Below are 27,331 nucleotides of genomic sequence, written 5' to 3'. Positions count from 1 at the left end.
ATCCCCCCCTCCCACCCACACCTTACTGGTGGACTTCTCCAGCCAGAGAAGGCAGCAAGGTGCCCTCCACACTCATGTTGGTGCTCTCACATGGAGCAGGAAGCCTTGCATTACTCTGGAGTATTTTCCTCTAACAAACACATAATTAAAACAGACTCAGCTAGAACTGAAAGATTTATTTAATAAATATAATTTTTCATAAACCATTTTCAAAACAACTTCTACTGACCAAGCTGTACAATGAGCAAGCACACAGACCCGCTGTCAGAGAATCAAAAATAACATGAGGCAGCCACAGTGTCAGAGGTCCAAAATTCCTTGTACTAATTATTGCTACAGTTTCCAGTTGTCAATGCCCCTTTTATGCCTAAAATTAAGGTTCAACCTCTTTAAAAAGGTAATTAATTCCTACAGAGATGATATCATTCATGGTTTTTTAATTCAAAAAAGGACGCAGAACTTGATCAGACTTCTGTGAAAAAAATAACCAACCCAGGAGTCTAGATGACTTGTTATTTTTGTGTGCATAGGACCTGAAATCTCTCATCGGACCGTAACTAGGAATTGTGAAAAATCTATTCTTTGTTGCAGTAATCAGATCTTATTTATACCTGAAAGTGGGTCTCTTTTTTAATCATTTTCCCCTTCCTAAACTATATGGACCTTATATATGGCAAAAAGGTTGAGAACATACTCATAATTTCTTTAAAAATGGCTGAGGCAAAATCAATACACAACACAGGTCATTTAGGTGCGCTTCAGGGTTTCTTTCAGACAAGTCACACTTTTTGTGTCATGAACAGCAGCACTTTTTTCCCCCTGCATGTTAGATGTAGAGGTCTTTAACATTTCGGCCCTGCGGGTTTTATTCATGTCTATGCATTTATACTAACTGGAAACAACAACAAAAAAAGTTGTATCTATCTACAGTAATGACAATTGTATGTACTTATTGTAATCAACATCATAGCGTAGCAACAGCTAGAGAAAAGGTGAGTACTTCAAAATGATGAGAACATTCCTTTCAACAAAAGCCACAGAAGCTTGGGCAGCACGCAAGGTCTCTACCGCCTTATTTCTGATGCCTCTATGAGCAGTATTTAGCTGAAGGAAAAAAATTATGGAAAGCAGAAGCCCTGCAAATACTGATGCGACTGCGCTTCTGGCAGAGCTGATACAGCCACGAGCATCCCATCTTTCCTCCTCCTGTTAGGAATTGAGTCATTCTAATAGAGAGCAGAAACCAGGCAAATCATGCCACTGGAAGCAAACAAGAGAAGCAAAGAACATACAGAACCACCACCAATAAAAAACATGAGCAAAAAAAAAGCCTAAAATCAGTCCATAATGATGGGTTTGCCCAGCTCTAAGCATAACTCTTTTAAAGCAGTGATGGCTGTGCAACTGGCAGTGCCAGTGGGAGTTACTTACTTGGTATTTTACACCAAGAAAACAAGACTCTCAAATGCTTCAGAAGCACGTTATGATCAAACACTTTTGAACACTGAATTTCACCAAAATCACTAATATTAGAGTACAGAAGTATCAGATAAAACTATTAAAAATAACGTAGACTACAGCTTTGAGACATTTCTAAGACGACTAGAAAAATGAGATTCTTTTTTTCCAATAGTGAAGTTATACTGTCATAAAAAAAACCTGTTTGAAAGTATTACCAAAGGTTTCCAGTAAGAAATTATAGTTGCCTAATATGCATTCTAAGTTGCATAATCATTCCTCAAATCAGCTTTTGCACTAGAAAACAAGAAATCATTCCGCAAATGTAAAGCCAAAGTTTTCAGCATTCCTTCATTTGCATTTTTTGTTCCCACTCTCCCCCCAACCTTAAAAAATACACAGAATATCTTAAGTGGAATATTTACATTTTAGTTTGTGAAACAATTCAGAGCATCTTCCCACTTAATCTTTTCTACTGCACCTTTTAAAAAAGCATAAATTTGGCAACTAAAACTCTGTATTTCTAAGTAACAAAACCAAACCCTGTTTTTCACAGAACAAGAACTAAAATATGCCAAGAACTCAGTCCCATTCAGAAGGGGGTGAAGGAGAAGGTGCTTGTTTAAAGATGCTGCATAGTAAAGTGACTATACACCACTCTTAAAACATCTACTCTAGGCTTTTCTGCCATACATTATGAATTTTGAGGCTAAGAGGTAATTCTAAAACATCTCCTTTCTATGGCAAATTCTTCCTCATCCATTCCTACAGTAAATCAGTGAGATGAATGCTAGTGTTATACTGAATTAGCTGCCTTTTGCTCAGTCTTCTTCAGGAAGAAGTCTACGCTGTACCCAATGCACAGTGAATGGCTTCACACACTTCAGCTGCCAAAGAAATACACAAAATCTTTCTTCTTTGATTAGAAGCAAGTTTAAAACATTTCTGACATCAGCACAAAACCACAGTCACTTCTTCCATCCAAAATATTTGTCAGACCAAAAAATCCAGTCCTACGCAAACCAATCCTATGTTTTTACTAAATGATTAGATTTACTGCAAATAGATTTAGATTTACTACAAATAGAAAAATATACCTTGGCAGACAGATGGATTCTTAAGTTCTTCCTGAATTGTTTAAATGCATGTTTCGTCGGTGACCTTACAAACACTGGGAAGAGGGAAAGCAGGGGGAAAGGGAGGAGATGGAAGGTTTTAAAGAAACACATAATGAACATAAATTATTCTTCAAATATAGGATGGTGCTTCTTGTGCGCAAATATAATTAACACACTTGTGTGGTAAAAGCCAAAAATCTATGTACAGAGCCGAGCCAGTCTCAATGCTTGGAGTGGGGTCATATATCCAAAACCTCTGCCTTCTACTATACAAAATGGCAGTTTATATTTCAGTACATGATAAACTAACCACACAGACTGATGAGGTTACGTGGCACACAAATTGAGGGGATGATTAGAATGCTGTGGTTGACGTGGACAAACAAGTACTTCTGAAACGTGGAACACTGATTTAGACATAAAAGATACAGCTAAACAGCAGATATCTGATTAGAGTATTTAAAAGAATTATTTCCTAGGCACCCATAGCAGTATGAACTTAGAATGAAAAACTAAGAAGAAAATAATTATTTTAAAAACAGATTTAGTATTATATATATTATATATAAAGTTAGTTACAGGAGTAGGTGAAAGAAATTCAAGTATATTTCATTACTATTGCATATGCGCATAAAAGTCCTCTTGGGGCCTGGAGAGCTGACAGTTTATATCCTCTCTGCATAGGAACCAGGTATCAAACAGACTCAATCTTCAGTCAATCTATCTTCATCGTCTGGACACTCAATGTGGGGATCTACTGTACAACTGAAATTCTCAAGCTTAACCATCACTGCACTTATGCATTTGAAGGCATGATACAGATATAAGCTACAAACACCGAACTTACCAGTTATTTAAAAGGAAAATTTGCTATATTTTGATTTTGTTTTGTTCTGTTTCATCATTAATTTTTAAGAACTTTTTAATTTGTGAACTGGTCTTCATCTATACCAGTGAGACAAAAAACTCAGGTACTGCACATTCAAATCACTACGAGTTTCAAAACAAGGTTGCAGTGACAATTTTTGTACTACACAAATGTTGCCTTGAACAATGAGATCTTGAAAATCCAGCACTACCTGCAGCCTTCACTTTTTAGAGTGAAGCTTCCACTTGTTAATTCAAAAACAAGTTTCAAGAGGAGAACTGGAATAATACCAGTTAAATCATGAACAAGAATAAGGAATAGCAGAGCTGTTTACAGGCAAGGAACATTCCGAAGGAATGTGAGGAACAATCTGAAGCATTCAATACAAAGAAAGTCAACACCTCTTGAACACTTCCTCTCCTGCAGCTCACTGAAGTTGGGAGGATTTAGGATGACCATAATAAGAGGGATACACTCCTCTGGCAGCAGGCCAGGCCCCACTGAGATGTCATACCAGGAGGGTAAGATTATTACAAAATAAAGAGTATTTGACATGTAATTTGCTTGGGGGACAGTACTTAAGCCAACAGTGGAAACTCATGGAGGCAGGGTGAAAGCAACTAGTACTGGTTTTGTTCAAATCCTAATCTTAACCACATCTTTCTTAAAGAAGTTCTTGTAGGTGTTTACAGTTTATGCCACCCAGAGATAATTCGAATATGCAGCTTTACATGTTTTACTCTCTGACAGTAAGATTCTGCCCATTATTGATGGACTTCAGTGTCAGGGAGGTGCTGCCCCCAGGGACAGCCACAGAGCATTGCCTTAGGTACAGCAGTTTTTATGGCTAGAGGCTAGTAAAAATGCTGCTGCTTCTGGGCCCATGTTTGGATATCTAATTTATCTCCCACATATAAAGATAACCATAGGTTTAGTCATCCCAGCCGGGCAAACAGGCAAATGTTGCTACCCCGCCCCAAACATGCAGACACATTTATACTGGGACAACAGAGGTATCTCTAAGATGTACCATGTCAAGCTCCATCTGTGCAATTTGTTTTTATTGGCATACTCAGGTATCAAAACATTGCCATCAATGTCTCAGATTCTTCAGATATATGAAGATAATTAAGCATTAACTGTATCTTCAAAGTACAACATGACCAAATATAAATACATGAAAAAGAATAAAACATGCAAAAATTCCCCAACTTTAAAAGGATTAATAATTCAAAGTATTTATGCTAGTGAGACTTCTGCACTATCCACTGATTCTTACACTTTTTTTTCCCATGTAAGGATCAAGAACTGTTAACAGAACACACAGGGCATAATAAGATGACTGGCTTCTGGATTATACTTCAAGAAAACAATTAACTGTTATATCCCTTATTATTCCAAATGATTAATTTGTCAAAGTTAACAGTGTTTTTTCAAAGCCCTCTATGCAAACGTATTTTCATTTGTACACCAGCAACCAGCAAAAATATCTGAATTGTATTTAACTCTCAAAAATTACTAAACGGATTGCTTATAGAATACAGTAACCATCCATGGAAATAACAAAACTGATCTGCAAACTGCTAAGACAGCATCTGTAAGAGACAAGTCAAAATTAACGTGTGTTTGAATAAAGGGTCATCATGAAAAATGAAACTTTTTTAAGTTTCATTGTGCAAATTCAGTTCTATTGGATCACTCGAATTTGGGAGAAGTTTATGTCACTGTGCTACAGTGATGTCTCAAGTATCAAATGCAGGATTCCAATCTGCTCGTACAGTAACAAAAAAGATTAAATGGTCGGAGGTAAAAGTGTTCCTAAAAAAAAACCCCAAAAAAAACCCCAACCAACTAAAAAGCAAACATACATATATATTTAGTAATTTGTGGATATAATTAGAAAAAAAAAATACTGGAAGCGATTACTGTCCAGATGACTTATGCTAGGCCACAAGACAAGCCACGGTTTGTATTGAGCAGTGATGCTAGTCTTTCCTAGGACAGGGATGTAGCACTGAACTTGCTTCAGAACCTACTATAGGTGTGTGAGCTTCCACAAGGCATTTACATATGTCCCTGTTAACAAGTGGGTGAGTCCATTGTGGAGAGAGTCAAGATGCTTCTGTCGTTGGCATAGAAGGGATCCGATGAACTCCATGATCTAAAGTAACAATAAAAGAAAAGTTTGGCTGACTGGGAACTTACAATCTAGAGGTAAGGAGAAAAGTCTAAGAAAGCAAAAGATAAGTGTTAAGAGATTAGGTAAATGTAACTCCTTCATCTACTAATTTCATGTAGGCACCTGCAATTCATTCAAAACCTTTGAAAATAGACTACAATTAATCATGCCAACTATGTAATTAACTGTTCTATGTTTACCTTTCTGGCAAACTTACTGCTACAGATATTTTCATCACTATGAAAATGGCCAGAGGTTTATACACCTGTTTACAACTAAAGTTTTAACATCATGCCTCAAGGAAAATCTTGATGTTGCACGTGTAAGCTGAGGCTCTGTGAATGCTATGGTTTGATATTGCCTAAGGTCATTCTAGTAAAACCTTGTGGAACACACAGTCTGACTGTGGTAACCCTGTTTACTGGTGTTTTCATGTTCAACATCCAGGCTGTCTAAAATTGTGGGTAGGCAAAACTTATCTACAACCAGGAATCCATTTCATCCCTTAAGTTAGAATTTAAGGCATGAGGAAAACTACCTAACGTGACAGGTTTTGATTTAGATGACATTTGCAATGTCTTTCTCTTAAGGACTAGTTATGACTTAGGAAGAAATACTCTTCCTGGTTGAATGATATTACAGCACTGTATGTGAAAAGCTGAAAAATGGAAGGTTGGAAGGCAAGAAATCAAAATATAACAAATTTATCCCTCCAGGTTTGCCTCTGCCAGAAATCTGCTGTTTCTTCAGGACTTTAACATGCGATGCCTTGACATAAATACTGCTAATGGGAGATCCAAACAATTCAGTAATGAAGCCTACTGTACAAGAAATGTATGTGATACAGCGTTCTTAATATTTTAGTGATTGACAAGTTGACAGACAATTTAATGGAACAGACAGACAAAATGCATTTTATCATACCACACCACATATTTTATATTCTAACTGGTGATTGAAGCTATAGAAAATACTTCTCAAATACATTTTACAAGCAGTAGATTATGTACAAGAGACTATATTCTTGTGGCCCGCTACTCCAAGCATTTGTACAACTTTGATTCATCAAAGTTTCTATCAAAATTTGATACCATGTTTTATTTTATATTCAGTTATTGTATTTGACAGAATATCATATTTGACAGAATATCGTATTTGACAGAATATCAAGAGCACGGAATACAACACATGCTAGCTACAGCAACATTATTTAAAACAGTGCTCTTCGTTCTACAGCACTCTCACAGACAACATTTACCAGCATCACTTCATTCAAGAAAAATAATATGCAGCTACCTCATAGTTGAATAAGAAGCTGTTTTATAAAGCACAAGTACTCAAAAGACCATCCTGTTCGTGATTGCACAATCTCTGAGGATTTAGGTAAAAATCAAAGCAGCTCAAGCTTGTGAACAAAGGCTAAACAGTTTTACAAACATTTTTACATCACCAAATGGATTTCTTAACTGTACCTTCAGCATTTCACAACTTGTAACTGCCTTATGTGATTTAAGCAATTAGTACATTAGAAAAATAAACAAAGACTTTCACATATTTCCAGGAAAGTCCAGGGATAAAAATAGTCTTAGTACCTTGACTTTTAGACTAAGTTTTAATCGTCAATGTTGAGTGGAAGGAACCAAAGTCATTGAAGAAAGCAAATAAGACTGAGATTTTTTCTAGTTGTACTGTACATGAAGTGAAACTAAAAGATGGTTCACAGTAACTTCGACCAGAGGCAGAAGCAAAAACTACAGAACTTCAAGCCCTTAGTGTAGCACCAAGATAGTCTTGCATATACTTTAAACATAATACTAACTTCCGTGTTTTAACAACTCTAAAGTTATTCAGCCTGATGGACTTCATCTGAAAATTACATGAGGTAAGCAGACAAGAAACCTGAGAAAAAGCAGTCTTAAAAAGGGTTTTAATATTCTGTCAAATATGAGTTACCTTCAATAAATATTTGTAAGTTCTTAAAGACAGAAAAACAGAGGGGGAAAAAAGAGGACATTGTAAAAATGTAAATGCACTGCAAAAAAATAAAACACAGCATACCTACCTTATAAGACTACATATTACTAAGGCAAATGTTAACTAAGTGTCTGCCCTAAGTAGATAACAATAAATAAATAAAAAAGTAGCATGAGAAGTTCCTCATTTAGAAAGCAGAGAAGTGGGAAATACCCAAAAAACTCAATTGCTACCAAAATGTTGATATTTTTAGACCAATTAAATGCTCACCTTGTAGATTAAAAATGCTATTAAATTGTTTATTTTACACATCATGCCCACTTTCTATACAGCAAGAGTCTGAATTAAAAATGTATTTAATAATAACAGTTTGTTTTTCACATGGAATGAAACATTTTGCATAATCATACCCTATGATTTGCTTAAATGTTGAATTAATTTCACAAGCAAGCCAGAAGAGAGAAACTCACTGAAACCACAGACACTGTGTTCAACACGAGTTCAAAACAGAGATGTACTACATACCAAATCAATACCTAATGGCAGAATCAGAACTGACAAAGCTTGTCAGTGAAAATTACCCACACAAGATTTAATACTGAATGAATGATATCACAACCTTTACCCAAAAGAGACAAAGTTGTTCAAATACAAAATGAGTTTCCTTGAAAATATCCGAAGTGCAACTTTTTCTGGTTTGCCTTTTGACCAATGAAGGACTGTGATATCATTCAGGGACTGAGAGATTACGATATACAAAAGACTACTTTTATTTCTACCCCCAAATACTTCCATGTTTGTTAGCTATCCCTCTTAACTGGAAATGGGGAGATGGCACATCAGCACATTTAGTAAGAGTTTCTCTCACGGTTATGCTGACCACAAGAGCAGTATTGCTCCTTAGATGTACTACATTAACATGTTTTTATGCCACTGAAGTTTGTTTCACATGTGGTTTGCGAAGGAAAAAGGATTTATTTAGCACATACTTTGGAATGGCACACATGATTTTGACAACATACCTCCCAGAACCAAAAAAACATTTAAAATTCTTAGAATCTGAAGGCTCTGTTCTGTCAATTCCTCTGATTTTAGAAATAGATTATAAAAGTTAGACTACAAAAATACTTCATCTTCATATCAATCAATGGCTCAAAGATTTAAAGACTCTCCTTCTAACAATGAAGTTATATTTAAGGGGGGGAGCGTGAGCCTTTTGTATATCTTCAGGAGTCATGCAAGCTCCAAGGTAAATATTTGGAGGTTGTACATCAAGAACTAAACGGTAAGAGTCTTTTGACTTTACAAACAACTCCTGATTAGTGAAGGCAATTTAAAAAAGAAAAAAAAAAAAATCATGAAAAGGAGAACAAAAACAGCAGCAAGGCTTGATTTTCTAAAGTGAAGTATGTACAAATCAAGAGAAATTATGATAGATACAACACAAGAACTTGTAGTAAGCCGAACTAAATTTTAACAGAAATAATTTGAAAACTGTTTTTTCCCCTCCCCATCCCAAAAGAAAATACTCAAAAACAAACAAGAAACTAATATTTTAGAATGAAAAAAGTACAATAAAGAGTTACATTTCCTACTTAAATAAGCAAAACCTGCAGCTGGTTTGCTAGACATCTATTGCTGCAGGCTCATCAGGTTCCAGTTTATAGGAGAATCGTCTGCAGCAAAGGCTATTGAGAGAAATGCCACACCTGTTGACCCGGGTTGGACTACATCTTCCCATTAGTCGTTCCAGCATTCTTCTAACAGATGTGCATGCTGTTTCCCCATCTGAGAAGCAGCACATGGAGTCCAAGCAGTTGATACCTGAACCTGCCTCAGTAAGCTGGAAAGAGGGAAAAAAGAAAATAAAAATTAAAAAAATCAGTACTGGCAGATTTTAGCAATGAAGATGTTATCAGAAAACACTTAGCAAAAGCAGGTTTTCTTCAAGTGTTGAATATTTTTCAATTTTACAGTGATCAATAATGTTACCATTTCCCTTCCTAAAATTTGATCTTCCCAAGGGTTGAATACAGCCTTGGTAAGCATATGGAAATTGTTTAGCACCATCTCTGCTTAATGTTGGAAATAAACCAGTTAGCAATTCTCTGCATTACAGCTCTAATGAATCTCTGGAGCACAGTGTCATGCAGTTTAAGCTGTGATGCCTTGATTAACCTCAGTGGAGCTACAATTTATACAAGCTGCAGGTCTGCCCTATTTTAAGGGAAATCTATCTAAAGAAAGCTTTAGACCAGGGCTGCAGAATACAGTGCAGCAACCTGATTGTAAGTAATATTTTTTTCCTCAGGAAATGCAGAATGCAACTTCCTATAATAATTTACATTATATCACTATCACAGATACCCGTGGCATGATGGGGAAGAAAAGCACATTCCTGACTTTGTAAATATCTTTTATTTAAATGCAAGCAAGGGTGATATTAGAAAGGTTCAGTCATGTTTATGACAGCATGAAGAATAATTCAACATTAGCATAATAAACTTCTATTGTTCATTCTTTGTAGGTGAGAAAAAGACCCAAACAAAATGAAAGTAGTAATACAGAGATGTATGGTTGGAGTTAAGTGCCATCTATCACTGTGCTCCTCTACATTACTTTTGCACACTAGTCAACTGCAACATAACTAAATCTAACCGAAATCTAGTACTGCTGGAGAGAGAATATCCAAAACTGACTTCAGAGTCCTTTCCAAATGGAAACAAAGAATGTGGAGTGTGGGGATGCTTTTAATTTAATTTGAACCTCTCCATGACAGCATCTTGTCAAACAAATGCTGAACACACAGGCTGAATTTGCGCATCCATTATCCTCAGCTCACTCTCAGACACCAGTGAATGAAGAAACCTGGGTGGAGGCATCTTAAGTCTATGATAGGACACAGCCCCCTTAAGAGCTTCCCCCAGCTTTCACCACACGAAGGTCACTGGCTGTCATCTAAAGACTTCGGTTTCCAACCCCTTTTTCTTTCATGACATCTCCACTTGCCCAACACTGCATGGAAAGCAAAGAACCTCAGAGTTTCCTATGGGAACAATTTACTGTGAGTGGACGCATTCCTTCCTAATCCCCCCAAACAGGCAACTGGACAAATTACTGCTTCATAACAGAACAAGTCCTACAAAGAAGGAGCAGCTAACAGAAACAAGAGGCATTTGGAAATCCAAGAGAAAAATCCCAACTGGGAGGACAGGAAGGGAGCACACATGCAGAATTAGTATTTCATTGCATCTTTTACTTTCCCTGCCCCTTCCTCAACTCTGTTCCGCATTCCCCATGGTCTCTCCAGATATTCCCATCACACTGCTTAACGTGCTGCTTACAGGAATGTCAGTTAAAACTGGATGAACTTACAGAAAGCATACAAGCCGAAACCCTTGATTTGGTTGCATGTACCTCAGAAGCCATGAATGAGTGAGGCAGAACACACACTTATGACTAACTCACGCTCATTTGGGAGGTCTTCTGGGCACAAAATGAGCATTTACTACTACAATGAACTTCTGTAAAAATCTGAGACAGGAGCAGAAACACTGCACTAAGAGGTCTAAAAAGGGTTTTGGTTAAAACAAAATACACCTCCAACAGAACTTCGATCCCTGAACACCTTTATTTGATGACCATCACTTTTGGTCACAATCGTACTGTCAGGAAGATAGCATAATTAGGAACAGCACAACTCGTAGCACTGCAATACTAGCAAATGTGACCTTTACAGCCACTTCAGATTGCGCTCACCAGTGTCTCAGACAAGACATTACACAGGGTAGAAGGAATTCCTATTAGGAGGTCAGAAAACAAGCTCCCTGCTGCATATGCAGTGATCTTCATGGTTGTGCTCCCAGCAATACAAAACAAATTTTCCACATTCTTACACTTGGAATGTCAAGAAAAGTATTTAGTTCATTCATTATTTGAAGACGACCAAGTAATACCTTTAGAGTTGCTGTTAAAGGTCATAATACAGTGGATGTATGTAGGATCAGATGGACCAGACATTTCCCCAACTCCCTTAGAATTTGCTGACCTGAGAGCTAGAACTCCTTGATATTATTCAAAGACTGGCAGAAAGAGGAACCAAGAGTAACCCAAACTATCTTCCAATGAATGAACCCTCAGCTCTGGATTTTGGAGGTCTGGTGTCTCTTCTAGTATCAACTTTGTTCTTCCCAAGTTAGATACGCATAAAAATCTAGGATCATGCTTGAACCAGAATTTGTGGAAAACCTGTTATTATTAACCTTTTTTAAATGGGCCATTTTAAAAATGACCTTACATAAGTCTGGAAACAACATTTATGTTTTATCAAACTCACAGTTTTAAGTGTAATGTAACACTGGGAGAGCATTAAGGACAACAATAAAAATAAGTTCAATTTTATGTATAGATATATTGTGTCTCACTGCCTGGTGAACATGGATTTTTACATTTATATCCACTACCTGGAAGGAAGATACTTATATTATCCTAAAGAGTCCCTTTTCTCACTTTTCTCTCTGTGGCAGACAGTCATGATCATAGTTTTATATCAAAGTAAAACCTGGGATGATAAGGCAGTAGGAGCATAATGGTCTCTGAAGATCTGAAACAAACCCTCAGGAAACAAAAAGCAGGAGACGCAGTGCTTTAAAATAGTAACTATAGAGAAATATATTATATTAGTAATATTTGGGCTGCAAATAAAGTATTTTCATAAGGCAAGATCCAGGATCACAATAAACATCACACTTTATATGACAATGGCCCATTTCATGTAATAACTCAAAAAGCAACTGAAGTGCAGAATTAAAGAATGATTCAGCTCGGGGGGGGAGAGGGGGGGGGATATCAAACCCACACATTATGATGCAAATTTTCTTGTGGATACCAAAAATATGGGTACTTGGAGATGGCTCCATGACTGTCTATATATGATATGCATAAATATATATACACACACATTAGGGTAGAGCGGGAGTACTACCTAGTGAACGTAAGTACTGTCGGGTAGGCTAGATGGGTCTAGCAGTTGCCTATTGTCCTCCCCTCTGTGCCTGCTTTCAGCAAAGTCACATGCTGAGCTGACTGAACCCTTATCTTCTTCCATCTAGAAGGACAGAAAAGCAACAAGTCTTATAAAGCTCCATGCTTGCATTGCTTTAAAACAGTTACTATTTTTACACGAACTTTCATTTTACAGATCTCTTCTTAAGAGAACAAGGTGTATTCACAAGGTAAAAAAGCAACTTTTTAGTTAATCAGTGGATAAAACACAGTTTATCAGAGCACAAGTATTAGAACTGTCCGGTCTTTCTGCACACCACAGACTACAAAAGGGGAGAACTCAATAAATTTGAAATCTATTTCAATTTTTCAGATTTTGGTTTTGGATTTTGCAGTTTTGCTTGTTTTTCCCCCCTTCTAATAGAAAGGGCCATTTCAGTTTGTTTGTCTTATTACAAGGTATTCTGCATGCCACAAAACAGACATTTCAACTAAACATTTAATCACACTGAAATATACAGTTGGGACTTTGTTGAACAGGGAACATATTTAACCCTGTACATCAAGCTAAGAACACTGCAGCCTATTTTCCTGAGCCCAGGTCCTAGCCACACGGATATTTCAGAAAATATGAGATGGTTATTACTATTCCACAATTAAAACTTGCTTCCAACTGTAAAGCTTACTTTCTTTTGCCCTTAATATAATGTATATTAAAATCCCAAACAATTAGATTTAAAATTTTAAAAGAACATATAAGAATGTTGACATCTAACAACTTCACTGGCACTTACGTTTTCAACATTTTTTTACTCCTCATCTCTTTGAATCAAATATACCTAAAAATGCCAAACTATTTCATTATTTCAAAGTCATCAGACAAAAGTATCTGCAGGTAAGCAAATATGTGCACTTTTGTGACTGATGATAAACACAACATTTTTCTATCTATTCTTCTATCATTTTTTCCCTCTTGCTGCGATAGTCTATGGACTAGCTAACAGATCAGCACCACGCTATGCTAACACAATATACGACCCTGTAAAGGAAGATTAACCTTGTTCAAAGTTTAACATATTAAGATGTCCTGGTATATTCCACTAGTGCAAATGCATGTTTGCACTTGAATAGTCCTCTTGGAAACTATACATTCCTTACAGAAAACAGACGCTGTAAATGGAACAGAAACCTGCCCTTGACTTCTGTATATCTTTCATATCTTGATCGGGTATGTAGGCTATTAGGAGGGGAACCCTATGAAACAGTAACTAGAGCTAAAAATACAGACAAGTAATGAAGGCTGTAAAGCCAGGGCCAGGAGTCTGGAGTTCTGGAGACAGCTAAAGAAAGCAGAGAACAGAGATGAAGGGAAAACAAGCCAACAATGGACTCATGGGCCTGCAGATGGAGAAAGACCAGGGTCTTGGCTGTGCTAAGGCAAATGCTACAGTTTGAGAGTCTCAGACAGAATGTTATGCACTGACAGTCTTCCCTGTAAATAAAAACCTTTGTGTTCTACGTTTCCCTAGTATTGAGTACAGTTGTAACACATTGTCCAAAGGTGAAAACTCTATAAACACTGTTAATCCCATCTATAAGTAGAATTAAAACATCTGTCCTAGCAACACTTAGTGCCTGTGGCTTAAGATTTCTGACAGTTCTTATAAAGCACAGAGACACATATACACACATATACACATAAAACTTCGTTTACAAAGAAAAAACTGAAATGAGATACAATGGGACCCAGTTAGTATCTTAAGATACATATTTCACATGTTTCAAGAACAGGACAGGCAGCTACAGAGGAAGGAAGAAGCACTGAGGCAGTCTCCAATTAAGCATAAACCCTGCACCTGACCTATGCTGACTGATCTCCTCTTCATCCCAAGTTACTAAAGTGACAGAAAAGTTTGGAGGCAAGAGTTTAACAGGCACACACAAGACCGCATTTCTGACTTACAAAAATCACATGGGTACTTAGAAGACCCTCCACCCCTCCCTCTCAAAGCTTTTAACTGTACATCACAAATTTACTTAATATAAACTTGAACATTTTTTGCACACTGTGAAATCTATAGACATTAAGGTTTATTATAAGACTTGTCTTCTAATTTGTATTCATAAAGGTATTCTTTTGTGTATCAACAGAACAGTAACCACATTTGCAGAAGGCTGCATAACTCACTGGTGCTATAAGAATTTTGAGGGTTTTAATACATATTTAACAAACCACAACAAATTGACAAAGTCTGTTCATCAATCTACATACATCCTGCAGTCACAAAGGACGCAGTTACTGGGTGGGCATGTACAAATGAGATGTGGCAAAATTAGCTGCTTATAGCTACATTCACCAATCGGCTGTTTTATTTCATGTTCCTACAGTCTTCCTCTGCTCTGCTGCTTTTGGAAAAGAGCTGTCCTGGACACTACAGACTCTAACCCATGGTCTTCACTCCAAACTGGTTTTGTTTTTTTTATTTAGTATAGTGAAGTGGTTTCTATCTATTAAATGACTTTTTTACTGTTTTAGGGAAGGATCCAAAGGAGAACTTCTGAACTTCATCTGAAGACTACAAATAAAGACCTAGAGAAACCCAAATCCTTGCTTCTTCCTTGTTGCACTTTACAACTTAAACTGGATAGCATAAGGCAATCTGTGCTTATATTTCAGGTACCTTACTATGAGATATTCAAGTGTAAAAATTCTGACATACAAGAGAATTGGATTTGCATAATTATTTGTTACTCATGGACAGAACAAATTTCCAATTTTTTTCAGCCCTTTCCCTAAGCTTAATATGAAGAAAATCCCCTCAAGTTAGCAAGTGTTCTGTTTTTAGTATTTTAGTAATGATGGTGCTTCATTTTTTTTTTTTCACCATTCAGTTGCATAACCCTTAAAATGTGTTTAGTTTGGGAAAGTTTAACATAATCTTTTCTTATAAAATCTTTGGTGTAGATATGATACACCACATAATTCACTTAGAAAACAGAGTTTTACTGGAAATACATATGTGTCCCATGGCAGGCGGGCTGGAACTAGATGATTTTTAAGGTCCCTTCCAACCCAAACCATCCTATGATTCTACATTTATACCAAAGTTTTAAAAAGGTAATTTATTTACATGACACTGATAAACTAAGAATTTTAAAAGCTAATTTGTAAAAGCTATTGCAGAGGAATCTCCCCAATATGTTGCTAAGTTTACTAAAATTCAAGAGGTATACTGCAGTTTGCCTATTTTAAAGTTAGTAAGGTCTGAATTAAAAAAACCCCCAAACCAACCAAACAAAATAAACCCCAAGAAACCCCAAACCAAACAAACAAAACCCCAACAAACCAAAATAAACCCACCCTACCACTAACTCCTTGGGGTGCTTGGAAATCTAAGCTGATATGTTTCACAGTGGGACAACATTTCAAGTTTTGCCTTGCAAAGGTGTAGCACATTCTCAGAGGAATACAAAGCATTTCTTTCCCCCCTCTTTAAAAGGACTTTTATAATCTGTTTCAATTAGCCACTAAAAATTGTCTGCTAATAATTTACAATGTCAGCTTCCTGTCTCCTACTTTCCCTCAGTTAAACAGCAATTATGTCCCAAAAACGCAGGTTGGTTGGTTCTCCTAGCACCTATTCACACATTTTTAAATAACGCAAGTCACCTTAAAAAACAACAACAAAAAAATACTTAAAAGGAAAAATGCAATTTTTCACATTAATTCTTGCTATAGAAGTAGATAAGGGTCGGATAAAACATCAAACAGGTTACAACATTATTGATGTGTATGAATGTTCTAGTCTCACAAAGGAGAATCAGCATTTAATAGCATTTCATGTACTGAACTCTGTGCATTTGAAGAGTTTCAGAATCAAAATGGTTCACCTACACAGACACATGTACACTTTAATTTTTTTAAAATCATGTCCCGGGTCTTAGTAGCCAAATGCCTTTAGGAATATGTATCTATACACATTGAAAACAAACACCACTCACTTTATAGATGCACAAAACAAACACAAAAAGCCTTAGGAGCACAAGTGTATGTACGTACCCAAACATAAAACATTTTCTGCTCTTCCAACACAAGAGAAAGCAAATTAAAATGGGCAAGCAATTCACAAAAATTGCTGCCTGGAACATATGGACCTTCCTGTCACAGCCTTACAAAGCTGAAATTATCCAACATGCAAAAAGCACTGTTAATTTTGATCATAATGAAATCAAAAGCATTCTAACCATGCTAGAAACTGTGATATAAAAATGGATGCAAGAAGAGCTAGACTTGTATTCTGAAAGTTGAGCATCATGCTAGGGATGTTTTTTCCTAAAAAAGCACGTCCAACACATGCTACTTAGGAGAAGCATTTGGCTCAAAAACACAGAGCAAAGCCAAGAAATAACCAAACTGAATGTTTCTGCACTAGAAGTATTGCCCTCTCAACCCACTAATATTCATGCCTCTTCCCACCTCTCTCAGCACTGGTTAGTTCACCTTCAGCATGCATAAGAGTTGATGAGGAACTGTCCCTCCTACTCTACCTAATTTTGCTCAGCTGATTCCTTGCCCTGGACAATGGCTGCAGTGCGATGAACTCGTCACTTAAAGCAACTCTGTTGGAGTACATCTACAATTGGACAGAGAAGGGATGGAACATACATGTCAGTAAGTAGCAGCAGTAATTTTCTAAGAGAAAGACACAGGACAAGACATTGTTATTTAAGTGGAATACACATCATATACAGAACAGAAGCCTGGTACCTTCAGGACAGCTCCTGGGATCATCACAGCCAGTTACTGTTTGGTAGGACCATTCTTAAGTATACCTTGGCTTTCATACTGAGAAAAAAGGCCTATACACTTTTACATCTATACTTTACCAGACATCTTTATTCAGTATTATCTTCTTCCCTCAATAGTGCTGTGATTTATATTTACTCAAAGATTTATATTTTTATTTAGATGTATCTTACTGTCCACTTCCTCTTATATGATCCTGTAAGTGACCTATAGTCAGAAATTACCCAGAAGCTACTTCAGGGCAACAGACTTAAGTCAAACATAAGAAGTATTTTCTTTAAGGCCAGCAAAAACCACCTTGGAACACAGAAAAAAACCCAAACAAACAAAACAAAAAAATCCTACATATGTGCACCTTCAGTGCATTTAAGGAAGATAAAGTTAACCAAATTCATCCCTCTGTAAAAGTCAACTCATGCTTGCCTATAAAATTTTTGATATACTGACTTCCCAAAATGGAACAGAGAATTTTATTTTTTATTTTTTTTTTTAAAGTTGTTGTGACAGAACAATTTACATTTAGGAGTTTATATTTAGCAGAATTTCTTAGTATTTCTCTCTCATACCAGTTAAACTTCTTTGCTCTCTTGTGAATAACTTAGCTACACATAACATCTAACTGCTGAGATGAAGATTGACTGTTGATGCTATAACCTTATACTAAATAAATGATAAAATCAAGTTCCTTATCTACTGAGTAAGGCAGATGCCTACACAAGCATGGTGTATTGTACTCTGAAGTGAATTCAGAGCGCTAGGTTGGGCAACTCACACAACTAGTGTGCTCTTAGTTTCTGAAAAATTAGGACAATGGGGGCAAGCATTCTCCATTGAGAAACTTGTGTTTTGCTCACTGCTCCTGAGAATATTTTAGAATTTAAATAATGGTGGACAGAAACAAATAACTTAAGTAGCTGCAATTTAAAAAAAATCAGTGACTAGTTCATGTAACAATTTATCTTGCCCTCATAAAAACTTAGTAACTGTAAACTAAACTTTTTCTTTCCCCCAATATAATAATTTAGTCTTACAATTAAAAATATTCCTTTATACAGAGGGTGCACCTACACTACAAAAAATGCATTTAAAGGGGCAATATACAAAGTTTCATATTCAGTCTTTCAATGACTTTCAAAAAAATATCCTTAGCATTTAGGACAGACATTCTCCAAGCTCATTCTAGGTGAAAGTCAAGAGTCCTTTCCTGTGCTTTGAAACGGAAAGAAAAATATTTACTAGAAATTTTAAATAAACCTAATGAGGTACATCTACTGAGATACAATGATGAAAGAAGCATTCTGTCACTTCTTGACAATGAATGTGCTTAAGTGGTCACATGTTCATCTTTCCTTAGGCCTATTTCCTAACTACAATAGCTGATGAAATTCAGTGGGGCTGATTGTCCCATTAAAAGAGTGGGAAAATCTCAACAGAGTAAACCTCAAGAAAGGAATAAAGAGGTGCCTTCTTTTTGCAAATACATTTTAAACTATGATTTCACTATCAGACACACAGAGAGAAACCACTGAATGGCTGCTGATGCATTTCTGGTCAAAACAGATTTTAGATTTTTAAATTTGGATTTACATTTTAGGTTTGCAATATCAGGAACTAAATGTTTTCAGAAAGAGACTGTATTTTGGTAAACACAGACCCTAATTCTGATGACACCACCAAATGGCAAAGCAGAATGGGAATAAGGAGAGAGGAAAAAAAAAAAAGGGAAGAAAAAGATGACTAATAGATATGCACAAAGCAAAATCCCGCAGCTATGAACCAAGCAATAGCCACAGGAAAGGTGTTAGACATTCATCAAGATTCCTTCTTAAAAATAAGAAGTCCGACTGTGTCCTTGATGACACAACTGTAATGGAAGCAAACTGATGCCAGAAATTCTTTAGAATTGATTCAGAAAGCAAGAGAATGCAAAAAAGCAGCATACAGATCAAGCTAAGGAAAAATGATGTGGGCTTTTTAGTTTTTAATTGAAGCACCTTAGGAACATCAGAAACCTCAACAACCAACTGATACTCTGCAAAACAGCTGATGTACAGAAAGGAAGGAAAGGGAAGCGTTTGATAAATCTTGCCACTAGCTTTTGAAGGCGGGGGAGAAGGAAAGATAAGTAACTACTCTCCTTACCTACAGATTTTTTCCTAAATCAAGACTCTTTAATTCAAAGAGTACAGTAACATGCAATCAAGAGTCTTATCAGGACTAGCTGAACAGCTTTCTGAAAGCTAGTGGTTATTTACCTTGGCTTTTAGCTACTAAATTCAAAGACAGGAAAAAAACAGCTAATATTCCAGTTTTGAAAAGTGACTAATGGGATATTTTGGCTTGCAATCGGTTCCTCTGCATGATGTTGATCCTAGGCAAATCAACAGAATGTCTCACATAGATTTTTTTCAACACACAGATTAGAAGGCTAATATAATTTAAGTACATCAACATGCATGTACATCAAACAATTACAAGGTTAGATGCTAAAGGTAACTGCTGATGTAAAGTAGTTACAACTTATGTATGGCACACAGCTCAGCGTAATTTGGATTAAGCAACTAGGACACAACAAAATCAATATGGCACACAAATGGACTAAAAACTGCTAACAGGCTTCAGAACATAACTGTATATCCGATATCTTTGTCAAATAGATTCTTCATTCACTTTCACTTTTTTTTTTTTTTTCTTTTCTGGCCCTATGCTAATTGATCTCTCATCAATGACCTGGAAGAAATCAACATAATCACTTGCAGATGAGAAAGAGATGCAGAAGATAACAGTTTATTGATGTACGTGATTTCATAAACTGAATACAAGTAGGGAATTCTTTATTTTCATGCTTGGCAATGATGTATGCTGTGTTATAATATTGTGTCCACTGGTGAAATCCAAAATTCAAGATAGATTGAAGAATGGTGAAGATTACAGGAAAAACACAAGAATGATTAAGACTGGAAAATAACCCTTCTGACAAAAGATGCAAGACCAATCTACTCATCAGTGAGAAAATTAACTTGATCAAAAACCTAACAGTGAACAAAGCAAAAAACTGCTAATAGAAGCCTTTTCAGTTTAGCAGAAGTAGCACGAAAAGACAAAATGCTGAAAACTGAAACCAGAGACAGTAGCTATTAGAACAATGGGTCAGGATGACTTCTCCATAGCTGGCACTAAGAAGAAGAAAACACTTCAAACATAGATGAGATATTTACCTAACAGACAGCCTAATTTCAATATGATTTCAAGGAGTTTTTGTAGCCTGTGTCAGGCAAAAGGGAGATTGTATTATCACAGCATATCTTTAGACCTCTTCTATGAATTTATGAAAATGCCACATGGGTAATTATCTTTAATTACATAACCAACAATCAAATACGTGGCATATGGCACGATTAAGATTTAAGAAATACTAACTAAACCAAGTCCTACTAATTTTTTAAATTGTTTTCATCACATTTTAAGAACAATTCAGTGCCAATAGCAGTTGGAGAGCTTCTGATATGTAGACAAAAAGTAGAATAAGTTACTATCTTTAAAGAAGTACAAAAGTGTGTGGTGTAATCCTCATACAGTTGCAAGTTGAGATGCAAAGACTGAGTGACCCCCTTTATATATAATTATGCTGTTGTTAATACCAATTAAATATAAATTTTATTTCCTTGTAAAATGGTGTCTTCATTTTCATAGTTTTACATTAACAGTTATCTTTCAAAATTAGAACACTTTAAAGCATTAAACATGACAAATATAAAAAGATGATTAAATATCACAGGAAAGTAATTAGTTTACGAGACAGATTTTAACAAATGTTCTCTTCTAACTATTGATAGAGTTGGATACAAAGGCATAACATTACCTGAGCTTTTTCAGTACTTGTTGGTTGTAGATGTCTGTACAGCACTTTCTTCACAACATCAATAAACAAACAAGCAACTACTATGAGGATTATGGCAAACCAAGCAGAACCACTTGACAACAGTTGAACAAATACAAAGTACATGTCCTGGGTATGTAAAAATGGCCTGAAAAGTTAAAAGAAGTGGCATTTACTAGAAGGAACTTCTAGAAACAGAAGGCAGCAGGCTCAAGCGTATCTTATTTTACATCAAGCAGCAAGTCTCTCAGGATGCAGAGTTACAACTGCATGGTGTCCATGAAGTCTAGCAATCTGTTGGACCTGACCTGCAAAGAAACTCTATGGAAGGAGGGTACCGAACTTTGGAGAGAAACGTTCTGGCTTAGTTTTAAATTGTGTTGCAGGAAATTAGTCACCATCCTATCCTTCCAAGACCCCAAAATACAAGCAAAAATACATCCCTTTACTGATTCAAACTCCAGCGTCTTTATTTCTGTTGCAAACATTTACCTATTACAACACACCTTTGGGAACCTAGCTACTTTTTAAAAACAAAAATGCATTTACAGTCACAGGCTGTCAGAGACAAATAATACCTGTCCTTGGGCATGGGACAGCTTAGCAGCATTGCTCAAATATCTAAAAGAACCACCAAAAGCAAGTGGCTACTCTAGGTTTAAAAATTCATTTTCCAACACCTGTCACAAAATTCAGAGCAAGATGGTAGAATATAATATTTCAATGTTTTTTTCATAGCTGGGGGTGGGGGGGAAGGAGGAGGAATCACTTACCAGATTATTCCCCCATAAAACAAGGAGAATATGAAATAAAATACAATGGATCCCCAAGTAACAAAATGGTTTATCCATGTCCAGAAGTGAGTTTCTAGGGCCATCTATAAGAAAGATAATGTCAATCAACTTCCTTTCCCCCCCACTTCACAGAAAATGATAAATACCAGTCTGAATGTACTTATGAACTTCCAACTCAAACACTAAATTTTGCATGTTGCAACATGCAAAAACTACAAAGAAAAAATTTAACTACCACTGAAACCAAACGTAAAAATCACTTAGCTGGAATCCTCAAGAATCAATTAGTTCTCTATAACTTTTGAATTAATTTTAAGTTATTGCCCTATTACATATTTGCCTATATACCCAAACACAGAAAGTAATTAGTATAATATCATACCTTCATTGTAACAGTTATAACCATAACAGTGAAGACCAAAGTACCAAATGTCCAGTTTCCAAACATCTAAGAAAATGGCAAATCATGGGAGAAAAAAAATTAGTTAAGAGCATTCATGGTAAGTTAGATTCCTCTCAAGTCAGCTACACTAATGAATCAAGTCTGTGGACACAAGCTTATGACAACTAATCATCTTGAAAACACAATATGGATACAACACAAACTACTAGAAAATACAGCTTGTAAGAGCAAAATTAACAACCCACAAGTCGTCTTTCTTCTTGGTTCAAAACAGATCACCACAAAGGCTACATGAAATATGAAGAAATATAAAACAGTAACATAAAATGACAGGAAAATGAAGATACCAATTTGATCAATTAAGTAAAAGCATCCAATAGAAATCAAATACTGGGTGAAAGGTATGCACTTTAATCTAAGTGCAAACCATGCCGAGTTTAAACATTTCCAGATCATTTTCAACATGCAGCATCACCTGAAAGTTCACTTTTTACCCCAAACACAATTTAAAATTCAAAAATAATGGTGCCATTGTAAGAAAACTCTAAGGAAAAGACACTTTGTTTCAAGGCTAATAAACACAAAATGAAACTTCAATTCTACAACACAGAATCTGTCACTTTTGTATTCTCTTGCCCATATAAATTAAACTATCGAAACTCTGAACAAGTTCTACAACAATAAAATCTCAGCTCTGACAACCAAGCAGGGATGCTGAGTTTGTAATATATCTACACACATGCTACTCACACACACACTGCCAATCTACAACAGGTCCAACTGCTCTGCTCTTGGAAGCAGTCTGGGTGTTGAAGCTGAAGACATTGCTGTTTCATAGCTATTTTTGCCACTAACATACTGAACAATGACCAAATCCTTAACTCTATTAACCAGTAGCAAACTAAGCAAGCAAGGAGAAAGGTACCACATGCAGACAGGCAATCAAAGTCATCCTAGAGCTGGTTTATTAGTACAGCACAGAGGCATGGAACTGGGATTCACACAGTTGTAGTCCTTGTTACAGAGCTCTGACAAAAGCAAGCAAAAAATCCCAACAGCCTGATGACAGACCTCACAACTGCTTTTCTCATCTTTACACAATGAAGAAAATTGAGGCCGCCATGAGTCTGGACTTGCTGATAATTTGAAAGACACTTGTTAAAACACATCTTCTGAAGCCTTCCATTTACTTTTCATACTGATAGTAATATTTAACAAGCAACATGTTTGCTGCTAACTGCTGCAAGAATATCTTAAACTAGACTACTGCTTCTGAGTGACCTGTGAAATAAAGTGTCTTTGCTAACACTGCTCTCAACGGTCACAGAGTTAGAATGCAAAACACGAACAGGTTCTTGCCACCATTTTATTTTTGAACACGTTTACACTGTTGATGCTGCATCCTTTAATCCTGTGAAGTACAGATACAGTATTTTGTATCTCCTCCTCTTCTAAACTCTTACCATTTGCCTGTTAGGTTTCAATATCTGACGACATGCACAGCATGAAAAAGGGGGGAAAAAAAAGAACTAAAAGATCATGTTGTTGCACAATGTGTTGAAGTAAGCCTAACAAACCACCAGCATTAACGAATTATTTACAATCTCTTCTATTCTGCTTTGCTTCAGATTAAGAACTTGGAATGAAAATGTGAAGCCTTGCACGAACACTAAGCCGCATCGCCTATTCGCACGAAGTGATCATCTTGAAGACTTCTTACAAGAAAGCATGTCAGCAGCATATGAGTTTCTCTTGCCCTTAACCTGGCTTTTTCAGACACACGTTAAATTTGCAACATACTTTACGCGCTGCAGATATTTTACTGCAACAAACAGACAGTTCTACCAGTTCTAATAACCATCTCTCAGAAGAGAGATACAGAGTAACTTCAAATAAATTCTAAGATTTTTTAAAGTTACATAGCAGGTAACATAAGTCAAAGGGCATCTGAAAGCTTTATGTCCAGTATGCTCATTCATTAAGTATATTTAAATAATCTTGAGGTTAATTTATAGAAGAAACCATTAAAAGAACCTTCTCCACAAAGTCTACATTAACACACAGGTCTAGACTTAAAAATAAAATCTGTTCCCCAAACTAAACATCTGTTACTAAATACAATGCAAAAAGTCTGTTTCTGCCTTGTGGACATTTACTACGCAATTTTGAAGTGAGATGTTTTGACAACTAAGACAGATGCACAGATTTTCATAGTGCAAAATTATTTCATCAGAAGAGTAGTGAAGGCCCTTTACCAATTCACAGGAACTTTGAAGTCACACAGCTTGTAAAAAAAGTGACAGGAGAGGGCAGATTCATACCTCAGCTGTAAGAGACAGTTTAGTCTAAAGCACAACTATTTTAACGTTCTTCTCAAACATCTCATGATGAAATAGGTACTCCAGCTAGGTGCACCACTCCCCCTTCACTGCTCCTTTCACATGCTCTCGATTTTAGCCACTCAACACAATTCTGGCCATTGTCTGTACCTCATTACATGGAAACTCTTTTTGGCTGAACTTCCTGAGCTCACGCCCATTCCTATCCCCCCCATGACCACTGTGAATACAGTATGATGCTATTTTTGTGCCTTGTGCCATAATATGCAACTCTAACAAGCACTACACAAGAATAAGCATGCACTTCATGTCAGTAGTATGAATGGCATAATGAGAGAAGCAAATCTATTTCTGCATTGCTACTCATAAGTTTTATGAGAGAAAAATCAGTATCTACGTGTTCTAAATTGGGTTAACAAACTCAGAACCTTCCTCAGGGGAAAATGAGGAAGCAGACTTGTAATGGTTGCATCCAAGCCTTAGGAATTTCTTGTATATGATTTTTCCTGTGAACTTTAACATCTTTAAAATAGAAAGTGTCAAATTAGTAGTTGATGATATCATTAAGTTACTGTCCTAAAAACACTTCTTGAATAAAAACTGTAATTTAAAAGCAGCTTGCACCACTTCATTTTTAAAAATTCTGAGTAATTAGAATAATGCATTTTCAGGAGAAGCTTTATGACTTCTGCCAACTATCAGTTTAAGCCTAACTTTGTAAGAGATGCTAAAAGAGAAGCCATTGTTTGACACAGCAATGAAGTCTAACTCAAAAAGAGTTTTGAATGATTGAGTATAAATTCTCATTTACTGCAGCTATGACATATGATTTTGACAAAAACAGTATATAAATAAAACAAAGTATAAGAAAAACATCATACATTATTATCTTGAAAGATATGCTCAACATGGACATACACTTTCTGACAACATGTCTTACAGTTTTCAGACTAAGAAATGTTACTCTTGAGAGTAAACACCAATATTGGCAAAGTACCTTTAGTAATTATACAGTTCATAAAAATAAAAAAACCTTCTATTTTTCTGATACAAGAGGATTAAAAAAAAAAAAAAAAAAAGGGAAAACGAAAAAAAAGCCATTAAGAAATATCACCAAAAATACAGTGGTAGAATAATTTTTATTATATTGTACCTGGCCATTTCCCAGCAGAGAAGTATCTTCTCCCATTAGAAGATACGAGCCATAAAAGAAAACAAATGCATGGAAGAAGCCCAAGATGGTCCAGTAAAGAAAAGGTTTAAATCCCAGGTGGGCATTTTTACTGATATCTCTGCAGAAATAAAATAGATTTAGAATTTTAGATTGTCTTTATATACCTATCAACTATTCACATTGCATGACTGCTACTACTTTGAATAAATATAGCTTTTAACTGCACTAAGATCATAGAATCATAGAATATTTAGGGTTGGAAAGGACCCTAAGATCATCTAGTTCCAACCCCCCTGCCATGGGCAGGGACACCACACACTAAACCATGTGGTTCAAGGCTCTGTCCAACCTGGCCTTGAACACCACCAGGGATGGAGCATCCACAACCTCCCTGGGCAACCCATTCCAGTGCTTCACCACCCTCACTGTAAAGAACTTCTTCCTTATATCTAATCTAAACTTCCCCTGTTTAAGTTTGAACCCATTACCCCTTGTCCTACCACTACAGTCCCTAAGGAAGAGTCCCTCTCTGGCATCCTTGTAGGCCCCTTTCAGATACTGGAAGGCTGCTATGAGGTCTCCACGCAGCCTTCTCTTCTCCAGGCTGAACAGCCCCAACTTTCTCAGCCTGTCTTCATACGGGAGGTGCTCCAGCCCTCTTATCATCCTCGTGGCCCTCCTCTGGACTTGCTCCAACAGCTCCATGTCCTTGTTATGTTGAGGACACCAGAACTGTACGCAGTACTCCAAGTGAGGTCTCACAAGAGCAGAGTAGAGGGGCAGGATCACCTCCTTTGACCTGCTGGTCACGATTCTTTTGATGCAGCCCAGGATACGGTTGGCTTTCTGGGCTGCAAGCGCACACTGAAGCCGGCTCATGTTAAGCTTCCCGTCAACCAACACCCCCAAGTCCTCTTCTGCAGGGCTGCTCTGAATCTCTTCTCCGCCCAACCTGTAGCAGTGCCTGGGATTGCCTCGACCCAGGTGTAGGACCTTACACTTGGCTTGGTTAAACTTCATAAGGTTGGCATCAGCCGACCTCACAAGCGTGTCAAGGTCCCTCTGGATGGCATCCCTTCCCTCCAGCGTATCAACCGAACCACACAGCTTGGTGTCGTCGGCAAACTTGCTGAGGGCGCACTCAATCCCACTGTCATACTTAAATGCTGACATATGAAAAAAAAATACATAACTCATGATTTGCCTCTGCTTTACGCAGGGATTGCCAATGGCAAGGGTCTCAAATGGGTCAAGTTTAGGATAGCACAAACTATGCAAGAGGAAGAAAAAGCCAGATCTCCTGATACTTGCCCTTTATTCTGCTTAGAAGACC

The 27,331-nt window shown here is 36.7% G+C and overlaps 1 protein-coding gene across 6 annotated transcripts in view; it reads right to left on the bottom strand.

Annotated features, from left to right (window-relative positions):
• Positions 1-626: 626 nt before the first annotated feature.
• The window catches only part of ATP11B (ATPase phospholipid transporting 11B (putative)), a 74,758-nt gene continuing 48,053 nt past the window's right edge, over positions 627-27,331 (bottom strand). Inside the window, exons 25-31 of one of the 6 annotated variants that reach the window (XM_030496358.1) lie at positions 25,978-26,116; positions 22,465-22,530; positions 22,062-22,165; positions 21,271-21,436; positions 17,150-17,235; positions 9,307-9,440; positions 627-5,605 (exon numbers count right to left, since the gene is read on the bottom strand). In XM_030496358.1, coding sequence (XP_030352218.1) covers positions 9,338-9,440; positions 17,150-17,235; positions 21,271-21,436; positions 22,062-22,165; positions 22,465-22,530; positions 25,978-26,116 — 664 coding nt within the window. In that variant the 3' untranslated portion in view covers positions 627-5,605; positions 9,307-9,337. Of the gene's footprint in view, positions 9,441-12,581; positions 12,705-17,149; positions 17,236-21,270; positions 21,437-22,061; positions 22,166-22,464; positions 22,531-25,977; positions 26,117-27,331 lie in introns of all 6 variants that reach the window. The other 5 variants (XM_030496359.1, XM_030496360.1, XM_030496357.1 and 2 more) reach the window with 5 other exon arrangements.

The sequence above is a fragment of the Strigops habroptila genome, chromosome 8 (genome assembly GCF_004027225.2).
Source record: "Strigops habroptila isolate Jane chromosome 8, bStrHab1.2.pri, whole genome shotgun sequence".
Lineage (NCBI taxonomy): Eukaryota > Metazoa > Chordata > Aves > Psittaciformes > Psittacidae > Strigops > Strigops habroptila.
Note: the sequence above shows the minus strand (reverse complement) of the source record. Positions and strands in the feature narration are given on the sequence as shown.